Source organism: Phoca vitulina, unplaced genomic scaffold (genome assembly GCF_004348235.1).
Source record: "Phoca vitulina isolate PV1807 unplaced genomic scaffold, GSC_HSeal_1.0 scaffold67, whole genome shotgun sequence".
Lineage (NCBI taxonomy): Eukaryota > Metazoa > Chordata > Mammalia > Carnivora > Phocidae > Phoca > Phoca vitulina.
In genome coordinates, this window is record NW_022589770.1 from 14,078,093 (window position 1) to 14,096,705 (window position 18,613).

Here is an 18,613-nt window from a genome sequence, read left to right on the forward strand (position 1 = left end):
CCCACCTCCTGGGTTGACAAGACTGTGCATTGGATAGGAACACTTGTTCAGCAGCTAATTAGGGCATCTTTCCCAAACTGGCTTCCCTCCTTAAAGGAAGGGTGGCTTCTGGTGAAACAAGACTCCAAAACTCAGCTATGCAAGTCATAGTGGATGGCTCTCTGGGGCTGACTGTTATTCTTAAACAGGGTGGCATTTATGCTTCTTAATGAAAATTTTCTGGGTAGCTGGAACAACAGTTCTGTACCTCAGAGACTAAAACCTCCTTTTAAAAATGATACTTGCGTTGTTTTACAAATAGTAACAACAAAACAATCATAATAAAGGTCTGCTTCTTTGCAAACAGAATCTTATTCCCAGGTTCCTTTTGGTCCCTAGATCCTGTAAACCTGGATTATTTGTTATGGATATATTTGGGTTAGAGATTATTTCCCACATACAGAAAATAAATGCCCCAAAGCTGGTTTGGCCATATGCCAGGAATACCAGACAGAACCTCAGTTATAAATGAAATAAATAAAATAGGTTTTAAACTACCTTGACCCCTCTCTTTATTTCAGGCTGTTGTTACTTGCCACTTGCTCTAGAACTACCTTCTTTCCCTGCTTCAGTCCATCTTGGACACTCTCTATAGTAGTGCAGGATTCCCTCTAAGACCCCAAATTATCTTCTGGTTTCCCTTTGCCTTTACTGCTCAGTCTTTCTAGCCTACACAGAATCCTTAGGGGATTCTTCCCAAAACACACATGCCGAGGCCCCATCCCAGAGAGAATCAAATTCAGCCTATGAGCGGTAGGGATTGGGCCATCAGACTTTCCAAGTGAGTCTGATGCATGAGTTGAGAGCCGTTGGCTGCCTGAACCAAATCCAAGTTCTTCATAGCAAAGGTTTGAGGCTTGTAGGAGGTCGTCACAGCTCACCAGCCTCTACAGTAACCCCCAGACTGCAACCCTGTGCCTTCACTTCTACACCTTTGTTTTTGTTATTCTTATCACCTGGAGCTCCTTCCCCTTTCTTTTTGCCTCCAAATTCTACCCATTTTTAGATTTCCACTCAAGTTCTAGCTCTTACTCTGGTAATCCTTCTTTGTCCCGCTTGGCAAGATGTGTCCTCTCCTTACTTTGGACGTTGGTGTCCCTGTTTTATTTGATGCTTTCTCATTTGATTTATATTAGTTATGTATTTGGTATATAACAAGGCTCCGTCATACATGAAGTGTTCTGGGAAGAATGTCAACAATAAAATTGGTGCAATCTTGATTTTAAGCTCTTTGCTGGTGATAGTGTTCACCCTGTATAACTACAGGGATTTAGAAAATACCAGAAAGGGATAATATCAACCCTGGCAGTTGTTAAACATATAAATGACCCTGACTATGGACAACTGTAAGACAAACCATACAAAATTGATTCAGTGGGGATTTTGGTCAAGATTGCACGAGATTTCTGGCAATTATCAAGACATCTCAGATTCACAGTAAACAAACAAAAACTCTCCCAAATGCATGTAATCTAAGATTCTTTTTCCTCTTTATTTTTTCTTTTTTTTAATTTAAATTCAATTAACATATAATATATTATTTGTTTCAGGGTACAGGTCTGTGATTCATCAGTCTTATATAATACCCAGTGCTCATTACAGCACATACCCTCCCCAGTGTCCATCACCCAGTTACCCCATCCCCCTCCCCTCCAGCAACCTTCAGTTTATTTCGTGTGATTAAGAGTCTCTTATTCTTTTTCCTCTTTAGATAACACAATTATCAGCAGTCAGTTTTGCCCTGTTGTAAGCTTTGTTACTTTGTTCCTTATTACTTTTATGTTACTACTTTGTTATTTTTATAAGAAATATTAAAAGTTATGTTCCAAGAAGAAAACCAAAATTTATTTCAGGCTTAGAGAAGACTGGCAGACCTCCTTGTTGGGATTTTATACCCATCTGTAATCCAGAGTGATAGTGGGTTGACTCCCTTTGTAGGTGGGATTTATTTGGGGGTGTCTTTGGTTAGTGTCCATTGGGTTTACCTATTCTGTGGTTGATGACTCTTTTTCTCTCTGTTGCAGATGATGGGAGGCAAGGGCCTTAAACAGGCCACAGAAATTGCTATATTAAATGCCAACTACATGGCCAAGCGATTAGAAAAACACTACAGAGTCCTTTTCCGGGGTGCAAGAGGCAAGTATCAACCTTAGTTTACCATCACCTTGGTTTTTTCTTGACCAAGTTTGACCTAGTAGATGTGGTTTTCTGCAGTGGGTAGGAAACTTCTGTTTCTTAGCATATACCAGAGAAAAGCATAGATTTTTTGGAAATAACTTCTATTTAGTGAACAGTTTAGGAGTATCACTATTTGGAAGGCTGTGTGATGCAGTTAGTGTACACAGCCCAGGTCAACAAGGAGCCACACCACTGAGAGATGTATACATAAATATCGCGAGCTCATTACCTCCCAAAGTGCTATGGGAATGCCTCTAGAAGAGGAGTAATTCAGACTGGGCAGAATAATTGGGAGAGCCTTCTGGGAGGAGCCCTTTGAGATGAGCCTGGAAGGCAGAGGAGCAACCCCAGTAAACAGAGACTGCAGCAAGCCAGAATTGTCTAGGTGGTGGGAGGCTTTGGGGGGTTGATGGATGGGATAGGAGGAAGGGGAGCAGATAAGAATGAAGTTGGAGAGGCAGCTTGGGGCCTTGAAGGTCTCAGAAGGCTCTCATCTTTACCCTTGAGCCAGATGACAGCCATGGAAGGTTTTTTGAGCAGGGGAATGACAGGATTAAGAGAATGGTAAAGTCATTAAGAAAATGGCAGGGGATGAACATCCTATTAGAAGTAGAATCAATAGGACTTAGTTACTGATTATTTGAGTGTGAAGAGCGATTCTAGGTAAGCCTCTTATGCTGATAATAGAGGTGCAATTGTGGGAATAATAGAAGGGGGGACAAAGTCACCCTGGAAGTGATGGGAGGAGACGGAGCCAGACAGATTTGCAGAAATTTGGCTTTGGGCACAGAATCTAGGAGCAGACTCTTCGAACTGGTGAAACCCAAGAAAAGAGTTTTGAGAAACTAGAGCAAAACCCCTCAAGCAGATGGCTACATTAACAGGGATGAGCAGGAAAGGCGTACCTGATGAGGGCGGGCTCCATGCCTGAGGCAGCTTTAGAGCCTCTGCAGCGTTTGTCACAGTGCCTCTCCCGAGAAAAGCCCCTGCTTGCCCTGTCTGTCTCTGTTCTGGCCTCATCTGATCCCTGTAGCCTCCTTTCCCTGGCACAGAGAACTACTCCTTCCTTTGCTCCCTCCACTACTGAGGATTTCTCCCACTCGGTTGTCTGGCTCTGTCCGTCAGACCTTGAGCAGGGTAAAGACTGTGCCTGCTTCCATGCTCCAGCACCCGTACCTGTCAATCACTCCTGGCCCACCATAAATGTCCGCGGTGTTGCACAACCGGGAGAGACAGACTGGTCTTACGACGGGAGTCTTAAACAAAACAAAACAAAACAAAACAAAACCTGCCTTTAACAATTAGGAACACTTTGGTCACCTTTGAAAGAATTAGGGCAAAAATGATAGGGCAGATGCCAAATGGAAATGAGCTGAGAAGTGGACTGAGGGTGGGGAAAAGAAGGGAGAGGCATTCATGGTTTGGGCGAGTTTCGTAGCGAAGGCAGTGGGACAGGTGGGGGCTGCTCCAATAGGATGCCGTTTTGCTTTGAAATAAGAAAAGAACATGATACTCACCTGCCAGAGAAAAGGAGTTGAAGAGGGGAGACTGAAGCTACGATAGAGGGAGTAATAGGTGGGCGAACAAAGTCATCCTGGAGGTGATGGGAGGAGACACGCAGCAAGTTGGCTGTGGGCACGGAGTCACAGACAGGGACAGATGGGGACTTGGAGCTTGGAGCAGAGAGTTAGCAGTCAGTAAGCAGCATGGGCCGAAAGAATGAGGCCTCTCTTGGGCTCTTTGTTTCTCCAGCTCAGGCGGAGTATACATCTGCATCTGTGATCTTTAATTTAAAGGCTGGTCTTGCCTTAAAAATAGGTATCCAAAGGATTAGTTCTGTAGTTTGAAAATAGAAAAGAGCTAAATAACTAGTAGGTCTGGTTAGGAATGCTCCCCAGAGATTAGGAAAGAAACTTGTGGGCAATATGTCTCTAAGCAGCACAATAAAATGCTTCTGAGGTGGGTATTAAAGAATCTACAAGAGCTACTAATTAATTCATTCAAATATAGCTCCTGCCCTGTGAAATGCATCCTGCTTATGTGTCGGCCTTCAGGATTAGTTTAAATACTTGTTTTGTCTGATTATGTAAGTAATTTTCATATGCTCAACATGGAAAATTTGGAAAATAAAAACCATGAGGAAGGAAACATAAATGATCCACGGTTTCGTCAAGCAGACATAACCACTATTAATATTTTGCTGTATTTCTTCTTATCTTACATTTAGACCATGATATCATAATACAAATACAGTTTGTGTCCTGTTTTTTAACTTTATCTTATATTGTGATCATTTCCCCTTGTCATTAAATGTTCTTTGAAAGTAGCTACATTGATTCTATTATATGGATATACCAGGATTTAGGTAATTGTGTTTTCCTCCTAGTTGTTTGCTTTGCATTTGCTACAAGGAATATTTTTTTATTTAGATTTTTAAAAAACATTTCTGATTATTTCCTGAGGTTAGAGCTGTAGAAGAGAAATTATTATTTCAGAGTATGAATGCATTTAGGCTCTTGGTATGTGTGGCCTGGTTGTCCCCACAGAGACTTTGTAACAATTTATTTCATGCTAATAGCATATGAAGTGACCATCACACCAGGGCCTAGTGAACACCAAGTGCCAGGCTGAAAAAAACAACACCAACCAAAAACAAAGTATCTTTGCCATTCTGTGGTTGAAAAATGATTTTTTTGCTTTAATTGACGAGGTTTAGGGTTTTTTTCTGTTTATTTTTTTAAGGTATTTGAAATTTACTTATGATTAACTTTATTTGAAAACATTGAGACAGAATTCACATACCATACAAATGACCCACTTTAAATGTACAATTCACTGATTTTTAGTGTGTTCACACAGTTGTGCAATCTGAAGTTTAGTTTTTAAAGCAAGAATGTGTGTGATCGGGACTGCATGTGGGGTATGGTGGCGGTCTAGCAGAGAGGAAACTGAACAAGCAAGCCTACTCAGGTGCCTACCATGTGCTTAGCATTTGAGTGACTGCTTTAAGCAGAGACTGTCTCACAGTCCTAGGGGATTTGCAGCACAGAATGATAGATGCAATTTCCATTTGTTTTGACATTTTATCCCAGAATCAAATAATAAATTGTATTTCTCATCCCACGCAGAGATATATTGGTGATTACAGACTTTTATTACCCAATCCCAAAGTTCATGAAATAAAAAAACTGTCTCATGTTTGGTCTGGTAAACACATTCATTATATAATTTGAAGCTGAGTATTCTAGGGCCTAAAAAAGAATTATCACTGTACCTCCTGAGGGCCCAAAATAGAAATGTTCTTAATAAACGCATTGTAGTCCAAGATGTCTAATGGCAATATTAAAAGACCATTAATCATCTTAATCATATTTACTAGTTCTATATAAGACTTTGGAATTACAGATGACTACGAGGCAATAATTTTAATGAACTCCAGGCTTCCCTTTATGAACCATTTCTTTTGAGAGATTTGAAAATACCAGCTAAACCACTGAGGCTTATGGTTTTGTGAAGCAAGGAAGTGACAGGCAAGAATTGGGATGGGGGAAAAGCAGTAGTATTTCGGATGAGGAAAGAAAGGAATTACCTCAGGTAAAATGGTACCTTTTGTTTGTTTGTTTGTTTTAATGATAAATTCTTATTTATTGAAAGACATCCAGTTGAGAATTTTTTTTTTTAAGATGGTACCTTTTTTAAAGGAGGAATTAAAAAAAATTCACGGATGTCTACTCTTGGCAGGCTAAGCTCACTGTTTGATCTAAATGGAGTTTCTGTCAGCGGAGTAGGCAACTTTATTAGTATCCCAGTGTTTTATTTATGTTTTAATTTCTTAAATGCCTATCCCTTTTTGACCTTAGACAAACCTAATGCTGCCTGGAAATTCCTATTCCTGAATTGGTTTCCCAGTCGCCTTTATGGGTAGACATGGGCCTCAGGGGATGGGCCTTCACATCCCAGGCCAGCAGGTGACCCTCCTGAGGCCAGAGGCCCCACCTACCCGACCTCATTTCCAGGGAAACCTTCAGTTTTGATTCTATTAGTAATGGTCCCTGGATTGCAACTGAAAAGCTTGACCAAGCCCTGATTGCTCACCTAAGCTTTATAGAGTAATTAGCCAGTGAGTTCCGTTTATCTCTAGGCAATCACTCTGAGGATGCGGAGCGGGAGGGAAGTTGTTCCAAGCTTAGAGCCAAGCCACTTTTATTTTGCTTTTCCATCATGCCACCATCCCCTCCTTGTTCCTTTGACTTGGTATCTTTTCAGACTCTCCGCTATAGTCATGGTTAGGCCCAGCAGGAACGTCTACTCAGAGGAAATTAAAACTTGTGCTGATCAGTTTATATAATTTCTACTTCAAATTTTCCTGACTCACCATATGCCATAGAAGGTTTTCTATCTTTTCTCCTTTTTTTTTTTTTTTTAAAGATTTTTTATTTATTTATTTGAGAGAGAGAGAATGAGAGAGAGCAAGCACATGAGAGGGGGGAGGGTCAGAGGGAGAAGCAGACTCCCTGCCGAGCAGGGAGCCCGATGCGGGACTCGATCCAGGGACTCCAGGATCATGACCTGAGCCGAAGGCAGTTGCTTAACCAACTGAGCCACCCAGGCGCCCCTTCTATCTTTTCTCCTTAAAAAGTGTAAACAAAGACGAACATCTTGGCATCTGGCCTCTAACAGCCACCAAGTTTCCATTTCACCCCTTTCAGGGCTCAAGTACAGAAAGAAAGAATATGCTGAAATTCCACCGTTTCCATTTGAACACGTTAGGATATGGATTTAGAAAATAACATCTGAACCTCATTTTGAAAATGGAGCTCTTCCCAAACCGCCTGGCTGTGGTGGGGGCCCTGCAGACGCAGGCTTTGTGTTAGCAGTGCTGGGCTGGGCTCCGCGTGACTGAACTTCTCCTTGGAAGACTGCCCTCTGCCTGCCAGCAAGAGTGACTCCTTTCCTCCATCATGTGTCCCTCCTCCCCTCCTGCCCACTGAGCATCCTTCAGAGCAGTGAGCTTCATTAGCCTTCTTTCTTGTGTCACTGTCACAGTGCTGGGGTGGCAGCCAGAGGCTCAGAGAAGAAAGGTCAAAGGTTGAGGCTGGGCTACCAAAATGGGGTAGGGACAATTGTGTATTTAGGATTCCTAGACTTAAATGGTCTCACCATTCCTCCCCCCCCCAACCCCCGCCCAATATTCCAACTGGTCGTTCCTTTTAGGTACCTTTTCCCCCCGACTACCTAGCTATGAATACAACTTTCTCCTTTTGAATCCCACTTCTTACAAATTTAATCCCCATCACTGTTAGAAAGAATATTTAAAAAATATTCAGTGACAGTATATTTAAAGCTTCAGGTTCTCATACTTTCATTTTCTAACAAAACCAGTCCTTTCTTATCTATTCATTACATAAGAAGCAGAGCAGTTCCGGACGATCTCAGGGGCTATTAATGACTGGAGCTATTCTTCTCAGGCTTGAGGAATTATGTCTGCTCCACGTATCTGTAAGTAGAGTCATTGTTTGCTGAGAGTCAGGAAAGTAGGTTAAGAAGAAGGAGTACATTATTATCTCATGAGCAGATACTTTCTTGGAAGGAAACTCATCAGTTGTGTGGGCCATGGAATTTGGAAGCCCCCAGAAATGTTCTATTTATGAAAATGCTGACTGAGTTGATGGTTTGTTCCTGCTGATGGGTGGGGGATCAAACAGCTCATGCTGGGGAGCTAGATAGCAGCCTGGGCCGGGGGAGGCTGTCAGTTTACAAACTAGAGCAAAGAGAACGGACTCCCAGGGCCTTTGGCTTCTTCAGCTTCTTGCCATTTGTGGTGTGGTGTTTGACAGCTCCGATTTCTAATTCTCAGCTTGAAGCCTGAACCCAAAACCTCAAGAGCCCCTTTGAAGAATCACATACAATTATGTATGAGCCTTACAGGTCTAGGTTTACTATGTATTTACACACACGCAGGAGGAAGTTATTTGATGCTGGGGGCAGAGTCGCTGAAAACAGTATCAGTGGATCTTTAGCTCTAGAAATATTTTGTAATAAAAGGGTCAGGCCTGTGATGACATGTTTAACTGTTGGAAGTAGATTTTATAACCTCAGAGTAGAAAAAACCTCATCCCCAAGAAATCTCCAGGCAAATAGTTCAGCAGTGCATTGGCACCAAAGTCCCACCTCCCATCAGCCTCTTGGCTCCGGGGTGTGTTGTGACACATTGGCCTGATGTGTTAAAAACATTTTTAATTTTACAATTATCTTTATATTTTATAGTTATACTTATTAATAAAGTAGACGAGGTCTTTGTTGCCAACTATAAACTTACCAAGTGATCAGGCTTCTTGGTACTCATTGATATGTGATTTAAGCTGATTTATTTGTTCATTTGTTTGGGTAAAACAAGCTGATGCTAATCTTGAGCTGAAAAAATTTTCCAGGTTATGTGGCTCATGAATTTATTTTGGATACAAGACCCTTCAAAAAGTCTGCAAATATTGAGGCTGTGGATGTGGCCAAGAGGCTTCAGGATTATGGTGAGTGACCTTGTGGGAGAACTGCTTTTAGGGCAACTTAGGTTTTTGACATTCATGCAGCTTTTCATGCTGGCTATGGGCCACTTCCTCAAGGCACAAACCAAATGTGCAGGCACCATAGTAAACTGATCCATAGGCTAAACGGTGAGCCCAGGATTCTAGGCAAGCTTCAAAATGATAGAGAAAACACTTGCCCTATGAGTGCATTGGTAATACCCTTCAAAAGATATTAAATCATATATCTTGAATCCATTGGCATCCTAGAAGTCTTTGTAGTTAATAGAATTAAAAACCCCAAAGAAAATGGTTGCTGTTTCCTATGTTGCTTCATTTTTTTTTACATTTTTAATTAAGTTTTTAATTTTAATTCCATTTACAGTTAACATACAGTATTTGTTAGTTTCAGGTGTGCAACATAGTGATTCAACACTTCATACATCACCCAGTGCTCATCATGATAAGTGTACTCTGTGATTCCCAGCACCTATTTCATGTATCCCCCCACCCACCTCCCCTCTGGTCACCATCAGTTTGTTCTCTGTAGTTAAGAGTCTGTTTCTTGGTTTGCCTCTCTCTCTGTTTTCCCCCTTTGTTCATTTGTTTTGTTTCTTAAATTCCACATACGCGAAAATCATATATTTGTCTTTCTCTGACTAATTTATTTTGCATAGCATTATACTCTCTAGCTCCATCTGTGTTGTTGCAAATCGCAAGATTTTATTCTTTTTTATGGCAGAATAATATGTCATATACAACATATTCTTTATCCATTCATCAGTTGGTGGACATTTGGGCTCTTGCCATAATTTGGTTATTGTAGATAATGTTGCTCTAAACACTGGGGTGCAGGTATCCCTTTGAATCTGTATTTTTGTATCCTTTGGGTAAATACCTAGTAGTGCAATTGCTGGGTCGTAGGGTAGCTCTATTTTCAACTTTTTGAGGAAGCTCCATACTGTTTTCCAGAGTGGCTGCACCAGCTTGCATTCCCACCAACAGTGCAAAAGGGTTCCCCTTTCTCCGCATCCCCGCCAACATCTGTCATTTCCTGACTTGTTAATTTTAGCCATTCCGACTGGTGTGAGGTGGTATCTCATTGAGGTTTTGATTTGGATTTCCCTGATGCCAAGCAATGTTGAGCACTTTTTCATGTGTCTGTTGGCCATTTGGATGCCTTCTTTGGAGAAATGTCTGTTCATGTCTTCTGCCCACTTTTAATTGGATTATTTGGGTTTTGTGGTTTTTTGTTTGTTTGTTTTTTGGTGTTGTCTTGCCTATGTTTCTGGTAAATTCTTACTCCTGTTCCACTCTTGGTAAACAAAGGAGTCCATGAAGAGATCAATTGGTGTAATGGTGAAGGAAGTAGAGCAGGTAACCTGTAGAAGTGTTCAAGACCAATGGCATTTGAGTTTTATAAGCACCTCAGTCATGGCATAGCTATTTCAGCTGCTTCTATAGATGAAGGAATAGGCTTCCTTCACCTTAGGAAGAATTTCCTCCACCACAGGAATATGGTTTCATAAAGACAGTGCAGTTTTCCTGGAAGAATTTTGAAAGACACAGGCCCTTGTGAATTAGTAGATGTTCATTCAGCACAGTCCTTATTGAAATACATGTTTTAGTGACATTATCAATAATATCAAAGACGCTTCAATTCTCAGAAAGGCTAAGGTGGGGAGAACTTTGCCTTTCAGTGGGTGTGGAGTCCTATCTGAATTTTAATAATTTGAATAACTTCTCTTAATAAGGAAAGTGAAAGCTTCAGTAATTTAATAACTGCATCATAATGGGAGTCCCACATGTGTGGCTCATTCCTCTCCTGGATGCATGATCTTATTAGGCAGAGTTATAATAAATGGGAAAGCCAGAGAAAGTTTTCATTAATGAAATTAGCAGTTACTCCCTCCAAATCTCTTGGTTGCTCCCGTGACCTGACTCAGCCTCCTGGCTAATGGCTGAGTGATGGAGATTCAGGTGGGCTCTAGCTTCGCTTCTGAGATGTGTTGTCCATATCACATGTGTGGCGGCGGCAGCATTTGCAGGGAGGGAGAGGACGGGCGAGGAGGGAGTTGTAGTGCAAGTCACGACCCAGTATTTCCAAGTCTTGGTCTGTCTCCAAACTTGACATTATTTTGGTGTTTGATAGGGTGATTGCCACACTTGCCCCAAGTCTAGAATTGTACAGGTGCCTAGCACTTAGTAAGCACCTCAGAACTTACATGTTTAGTAAATGAGAGAATGGGGTGCCTGGCTGCCTGGCTGCGGAGCACGCGACTCTTGACCTCGGGGTCGTGAGTTCGAGCTCCACACTGGGTGTAGAGATTACTTAAATAAATACACTTGAAAAAAATGTGAGAGAATGAATGAATGAATGGCTAAGTAAAAACACACACACAAAAACAAAACAAAAACCACCCCCAAAAACCCCGAAAATAGCAATTGAGAATGACAACACAGATTCTTAATCACACCTACTGAATCAAAGTTTCCAGGGGAGAAGCCTCGTAACCTGTATATTTAACAAGCATCCCGCAGATGAGTCTTAACAGCCCGATGTGGGGCACACTGCCTTAGGGCAGAGGTTTCCAAACTTAGTGAGTGATGAGTCACAGGGAGAGTTTTTAAGACTCATAGCTTTCTGAGCCTTACTTTGGACTTCCTGAATCAGGGTGAAGATCCAAGAATCTGTGTTCCTAAGACAACTGATTCTTTTAAGATATGGGAACCACTACAGCAGAATATGTTGGGCTGAATTTGCTCATGCATGGAATTGAGGTTGGACTTAATGGGTAATGAGATTAGCTTGTTTTTTTTTTGTTTTTTGTTTTTTTAAAATATCCTTTTCTGGTTTGAGTGACATATGTATTTGTCAAAACTGTGCATTTTGCTCTATGTAAATTTTATCACAAATACATGTGAAGAGATATTGAATTCTAGTTAATAATATGCATGCTGAACTATTTAAGGGAGAAGTGTACTGATGACTGAAGCATACTTTGAAATGCATCAAAAATAAGATGGAAGGATGAATAGATATGTGATTAAGCAAACAGAGCATCATTGTAGAATCTAGGTGAACAGTGTATGGGTCTTCACTCTATAGTCTTTTCAATATACTGTTTGAAAATGTTTATAACATGTTGAGGAGACAATCCCTTAAAGCACACAGGCACGACCCTAAAGCACGCCATGTGATTTATGCAGATCAGAATTTGGGACCCATTTAAACTTAACTGACAGATATATCAACTTTGGGGCTGTTCGTCATCTTTTCACAGTTTCATAGAAAAAGGGTAAGAAGTGGGAAAAGGTTGTTTTTGGCTTTTGTCCAGGAAATCTCTCTCAAGCATGTGTCATTTTACATATGAAAACTTTTGGAAACAGAAATACCTTCAGCCTGTATTCAGTGTAAAGACAAAAGGCTTTCCATGGTCAAGGCTCAGTTTCCTCATCTATAAAATGGGGACAGTAGCACTCACTTCAGGCTTATGGTTGCTATCTTGTTATTTAACTTGTGATAGGCTATGATATTTCAATTTCTCTTAATTGCAAGTAAAACACAAGCATTATAGATTCTAAAACAAAATCAAAGTGAAATAAAATCTTAGTCTCATACTTTGGTGATAACCCCTGTTAAAATTTTAGTATTTATTCTTCAAAGTGTCTTCCTTCATAAGATATATATACATAAACACTTTGTCACATTTTTTTTAATAAAAATGGAATATCATCATTATGTAGCTTGCTTTTTTGACTTAATATTTTTTAATGTTTACCCAATTTAGCAAATATAAATTTACATACATTTGAAGTGTCTGTAAAACTTGCTTAACTGATCCTCTATTGTTGGATGTTAGTTTATTTCCTAAGTTTTTCTTTTTTCTTGCATAAACAGTGCTGAGATGAATCCATATATATATGCAAATTATATACGTAAGCACATTCATCCAGTGATTTCCTTGACACGACGGGGAGGGTCTCTTCTAAATTGGGGAGGTCAAGGTTAGTGACACAAGTCCCCCTATCTGCTTTGCAGGTTTTCATGCCCCTACCATGTCCTGGCCGGTGGCAGGGACTCTCATGGTTGAGCCCACTGAGTCAGAAGACAAGGCAGAGCTGGATAGATTCTGTGATGCCATGATCAGCATTCGGCAGGAAATTGCTGACATCGAGGAGGGCCGCATTGACCCCAGGGTCAATCCACTGAAGGTGTGTAGGCGCTGGTACTCTATCCGAAATGTCCCATAGAGAAGACTGGGTATGGACAGGGTGCCAGCAACCCCTGAACTCCCATCAGAAGGTGAGATTATTCTTGCCTAGATTAAGACCATTCTTCTGAACAAATTCATTGCTTGCAAATTTAAATCTTCTTGAACAACATAGTAGCAGTTACTCAAGTATAAAGTGGATGTTTTGAGATATGTTTTAATTTTGTTTATGTAATTGTTTTGTCATTGTGGGAGGTATACCTCCCACGTGCACCCAACTTGGTTGCCAAAGGAGGGAGCAGAGGCTGAAGAGCTATCTATTTAGGGAGTCTTATTCTTATTCTATGTCTCTGTTTGATGCACTCTAGTGAGATTATTTACCTCACAAACTCTGGATAAAGACAAGTTCTTATGTTGGAGTAGTTATCTCTTAGAACAACTAACTGGTACTTGGCCTTTTATAATGTTATGGCCTATTTTTGGAGAAAATCTGAAACATGTTTATTGTGAGCTGTAAGTCTCTCGTTAGGTCCAGGCATTATTAAGCAGGGGCGGGGCGGGGGGGGCGGTCATGAATTGAAAACACTGTGAAGACTTTGGTTGCGCTATTATGGCCCCAAGCCAGAGAACAAGTCTGAGATGCTTGGGGAAGCTCAGGCAAGTTCCAAGGTGCCCAGCTGAAGGTGGAGTACCCAGGCCAGTGGCTGGCAGGAGAAGGCATCTTGCTTATTATTATTTCTCTTTTCTGTGGATACTGCTGATTCTTTAAGGATTTAGGCCATTTTTAAAAATGGCAATAGACATCTAAAGAACATAATACTGAGTTACAAAAACAAGTGGAGAATAATACAGGATGATAAGATTTTAAAATGTGCCCAACTATGCTATATGCTGTTTATGCATATATGCAGTAATAGTATAAAAACAATCAGCATGGTGAACACCAAATTCATGATAGTGGTTATCACTGGGGAGTAGGGTAAGAGATGAGATGGAGGGGATATATAGGCAGCTTCAGATGTATCTGCAACATTGTTTTATTCATTTTATTTGACACAGAGAAAGAGCCCAAGCAGGGAGAGGGGGCGGGCAGAGGGAAAAGCAGGCTCCCCTCGGAGCAACCCAGGACCCCAGGATCATGACCTGAGCCAAAGGCAGATGCTCATCCGACTGAGCCACCCAGGCACCCCTGTTTTATTTATTTATTTATTTTTAAGACTTCTTTATTTTGAGAGAGACAGTGAGCACAAGTTGGGGTGGGGAGGGGCAGAGGGAGAGGGAGAATCTCAAGCCGACTCCTGGCTAAGCATGGAGCCTGGCACAGGGCTCAGTCCCAGGACCCTGAGATCATGACCTGAGTCAAAACCACGAGTCGGACACTTAACTAATGGAGCCACCCAGGTGCCCCTCTGCAATGTTTATTTTAAAAGATTAAGCAAATATGACAAAATGTTGATTTATGTTGGTTGGGTGGTAGATGTTCTAATATATTACCATAACTTTCTGATATTTGAAATATTTCACAATAGTTTCCTATCAACATTTTTTTCCCCCTTAAGTTGAAATTAAACAAAACAACCACGCTGTGTCCCTGGGCTTCCATCAGCTCACTGGCTGAACAAAGCACAGGAGGAGAAGGCAGTATTCTCTCTGATCCCTTTCCCATCTGTGTCTGTTTCAGATGTCTCCACATTCCCTGACCTGCGTCACATCCTCCCACTGGGATCGGCCTTATTCCAGAGAGGTGGCAGCTTTCCCACTTGTAAGTTCTCCTCTGAAGCTGCCTGTGCCAGGTGGTGGAGTGTTCATGTGCGTATGAAGGGCCATCACCTATCTGGTGGGGCTCCCGTCCTTGCAGCCTCATTATAGTAACTGTATGTGGGACGCTTTTTTTTTTTTTTAAAGATTTTATTTATTTATTTGACAGAGACACAGCGAGAGAGGGAACACAAGCAGGGGGAGTGGGAGAGGGAGAAGCAGGCTTCCCGCTGAGCAGAGCGCCAATGTGGGGCTTGATCCCAGGACCCTGGGATCATGACCTGAGCCGAAGGCAGATGCTCCACCACTGAGCCACCCAGGCACCCTGGGACACTTTTTTTTAAAATATAGATTTTATTTATTTATTTACTGGAGTGAGTGAGAAAGAGAGAGCTTTTGGGGGGGGGGGGGAGGAGCAGAGGGAGAGGTACAAGCAGCATGGAGTTCAATCTCATGACCCTGATATCATGACCAGAGCTGAAATCAAGAGTTGGATGCTTAACCCATTGAGCCACCCAGGCACCCCTATGTGGGACACTTTCCTAAATAGGTCATGACAAGTGATGCAGAGCATAGGCTTTGGCTTTCAGGGCTCTGAGGTCAGAGTGTCAGCCATAGGCTTGGGAATCCACTGGGTACACAGTGGAGGAAGACCAAATAGGAATCCCTGTCAAATTTCTACTGTCGTCCAACAGGGAGACAGCCCCAAATGCACCAAATACAGTCTTTGTTTCCTTTCTGAGTCTTACGTGAAAAAGGTACTCCATAGTCTGGCAGGGTGGAGACAAGAGTCAAAAATTGGATTTGGGGGGACAATAATGAAGGGGTCGCTTATAGCTTTTTTTTGTATTGGAATATAGTTGACACATAATGTTACATTAGTTTCAGGTATACCACATAGTGATTTGACAACTTGATACATTATGCTGTGCTCACCACAAGTGTAGCTACCATCTGTCACCATAACAAATGCTATTACAATACATTGACTCTATTTCCTATGTGGTACCTTTTATCCCCCTGACTTACCCCTTCCATACTTGGAAGCCTGTATTTCCCACTCCCCTTGACCCATTTTGCCCATCTCCCACACCCTCCCCTCTGGCAACTATCAGTTCTCTGTATTTATGGGTCTGTTTCTTTTTTCTGTGTTTTTAGATCCATGTAAGTGAAATCATATGGTATTTGTCTTTCTCTGTTTGATGTATTTCACTTAGCATAATACTCTCTAGGTCCACCCATGTTGTCGTAAATGGCAAGATCTCATTCTTTTTCATGGCTGAGTGATAGTCCAGTGTATATGTGTGCACACACATGTGTGTATACATACATATACATACACATCTTTATCATCTGTTGGACACGGGTTACTTCCATATTTTGGCTACCGTAAATAATGCTGCAATAAAAAATAGGAGTGTGGGTTTTACCTTCTTCTACTTTTGGGCACTTATTGGGGTTAGGCTGTGGGACATCACTGCAGTCTCCTCTTTCCCCAAGAGAAATGTTTCAGAATACCCCAGAACATTTCCATCTTTTGTCCCTTGCAGCCCTTTGTGAAACCAGAGAACAAATTCTGGCCAACCATTGCCCGGATTGATGACATCTATGGAGACCAGCACCTGGTTTGTACCTGCCCACCCATGGAAGTTTATGAGTCCCCATTTTCTGAACAGAAGAGGGCCTCTTCTTAGTCCTGTCTCCCTAAGTTCAAGCGACTGACTGGATGTCTTTCTCTGGAGCACTTGATGAGCAAGAACTATATAATTTCCCATCCCAGACTCAACTTGGGGTTTTATATACTGTGTATATTTTTGTAATCTCTGTCAAGGTAAATGTAAATACTATTAGCATAGTGAGTGGAAACTCGTTGGAAGACCAACGTGCCTCAGTGCCTGCTTCCACATGTAGCAGTTGATGTTCCAGTTGCCTGGATTAGGAACCATCTAGTTTTTTTTCATAGAAAATTTTGGGTGTGCTAGGAACTTTAACTTTCAATGTAGGAAGTTCAGAGACATTATAGAGGTTATACTGTAGACTCTGATAGATTCTTGGTCCAAATAAGTCCTTGTGGACTGTGCTATCTGTGAGGAATCCCAGGGCAAATGTTTACATTTTCTATACATTGAAGAAAATTTTTCTCTAATTTGCCTAATCTGTAATAGCATTTCTGAGTGTTTTCCCTTTCCCATGTGTGTGGTTTCCTTTTATCTGCAATTATTAGTATTCTAATAAAAGCATTTCAATTTGAAGAATGCCTTCTTGGTCCATTTTTCATGCTTATTTCCACATAGCCTAAGTTCAGAGAGATTTGAAGGGCAATGAGAATACCCAACCCAATAGCCATTTTTACATTAATCAGTTTTGTCTAGCAGTTTTTCTCATTAGACACTAAGTCCAGAGATAATAAGCCAAGGTCTAGTGTTCCTCAGTCTTTCTCTTGTGCCTTCCTTTGTATGTAATCTTCATCCTCATAGTCTTAAGATGGCTCCTGCATATTGACATCACATAACCATTCTAGATAGGAAAAAGGGAGAAAAACCAAAGAAAAAAGGCAAATTCCATCCACATTGACTTCTTTTGAAATGCTTTCCCAGAGACTCCACCCAGTAACTTCTGCTTGCTTTTGGCCAGAATTGTTTCACATTGCCACTTCTACCTGGGTATGTTAGTGCCCCAGAGGAAGTCAGGAGTTTGTTAGATAAATAAAAGGGGGGATATGGGTTTCAGGTAGGCAACTAGCATGGCTGCCACAAAATAACTTTCCCCTAGATACAGCAAATGCTTCAGATTTTCTTCCCTGATTGTGAGCACTTGTTCGATTACTTGGTTCTTTGCATGGCAGCTTACTCAATCAACCATTATTCAAGCTATTACAATAGTCAACTGAAGAAAGGTCTTAGTACTCTATTGAATGCTCTGCAAGCGGTTCACTTATTCTCACACTTCAAATGTTTGTAGAACAATTTATTTCAGCCTAACTAAGCAGTAGAGAAATGATGGGATCCATGTTTGTTTGTTTGTTTTTACATTATAATTAAATGGTTAATATTTATTGAGTTCTTCTCTGGGGTTAGGTACTATTTGAAGTGTTTAAAATGTATTATCTCATTGGAACCTCACAACAGTCCACTTTTACACAAGAGGGTATGGCGAGATGCCCAAGGTCACACAGCTGATTAGAGGGAGAACCTGAATTTGAACCCAGGCTGCAGAACTCCAGTGGCAGCTGGTCAAAACAGGTTACCACACTGCCATGGTCACTGTATCCCTGGAGATCTGCCTCCCTGAGCTGGAAACCAGGCTCTCAACACAGACTAGCCCTCAGGGTATGGAATAGTCCCTTCAGAGGAAGGACAGCATATGGAAACAAATCATCAAAGGTGAACAGCAGCTCTTCTTTTCACTGTAAAGTGTATCAGAGGCAAATGCAGGTGATTAAATATTCAAATTGTCCTTCACTATTAAGTTGCTCGTATGTTCACCTGATGCTTGTGCACATCTTTCCTACCTCTGGGTCTTTGCCCGAGTGGTGTCCTCCACCTGGAGCACTCTCCCCTGCTCCCTTTGCTTTACTGGCTCCTGTTTGTTCATTTTAGCATTTCCTCAAGAAGGTCTTCCACAGTCCCCCACCCCCACCCCCGGAGTAGCTATGAGCAAGCGGAACCAAGTTTCATACGTGCGGCAGGCCGAACCGGCGTTCCTGGCCTGCTTCAAGGAATGGGTCAGCTACAGGTAAGGGCCTACCGTGGAAACCAAGGTGAGCCCAGGCCAGTCGCGTTACCTCAGAAACGCGGGTCGCCCTGCCACTTCTGGCTTCTGCCTGGATTTGGAGGCCAGGCACTGACGGGTCCTCACTCTCACCTGCGCCCAGCCCCGAATCTGGATGGGCCTGAGTCCAGG

General features: G+C 41.7%; 1 protein-coding gene across 1 annotated transcript in view; it reads left to right on the forward strand.

The window, feature by feature from the left end:
* The window catches only part of GLDC (glycine decarboxylase), a 94,880-nt gene extending 77,918 nt beyond the window's left edge, over positions 1-16,962 (forward strand). Inside the window, exons 21-25 of the mRNA XM_032392352.1 lie at positions 2,064-2,175; positions 8,649-8,744; positions 12,781-12,953; positions 14,634-14,714; positions 16,261-16,962. Of these exons, the coding sequence (XP_032248243.1) occupies positions 2,064-2,175; positions 8,649-8,744; positions 12,781-12,953; positions 14,634-14,714; positions 16,261-16,404 (606 nt within the window). The 3' untranslated portion in view covers positions 16,405-16,962. The remainder of the gene's footprint in view (positions 1-2,063; positions 2,176-8,648; positions 8,745-12,780; positions 12,954-14,633; positions 14,715-16,260) is intronic.
* Positions 16,963-18,613: the final 1,651 nt, after the last annotated feature.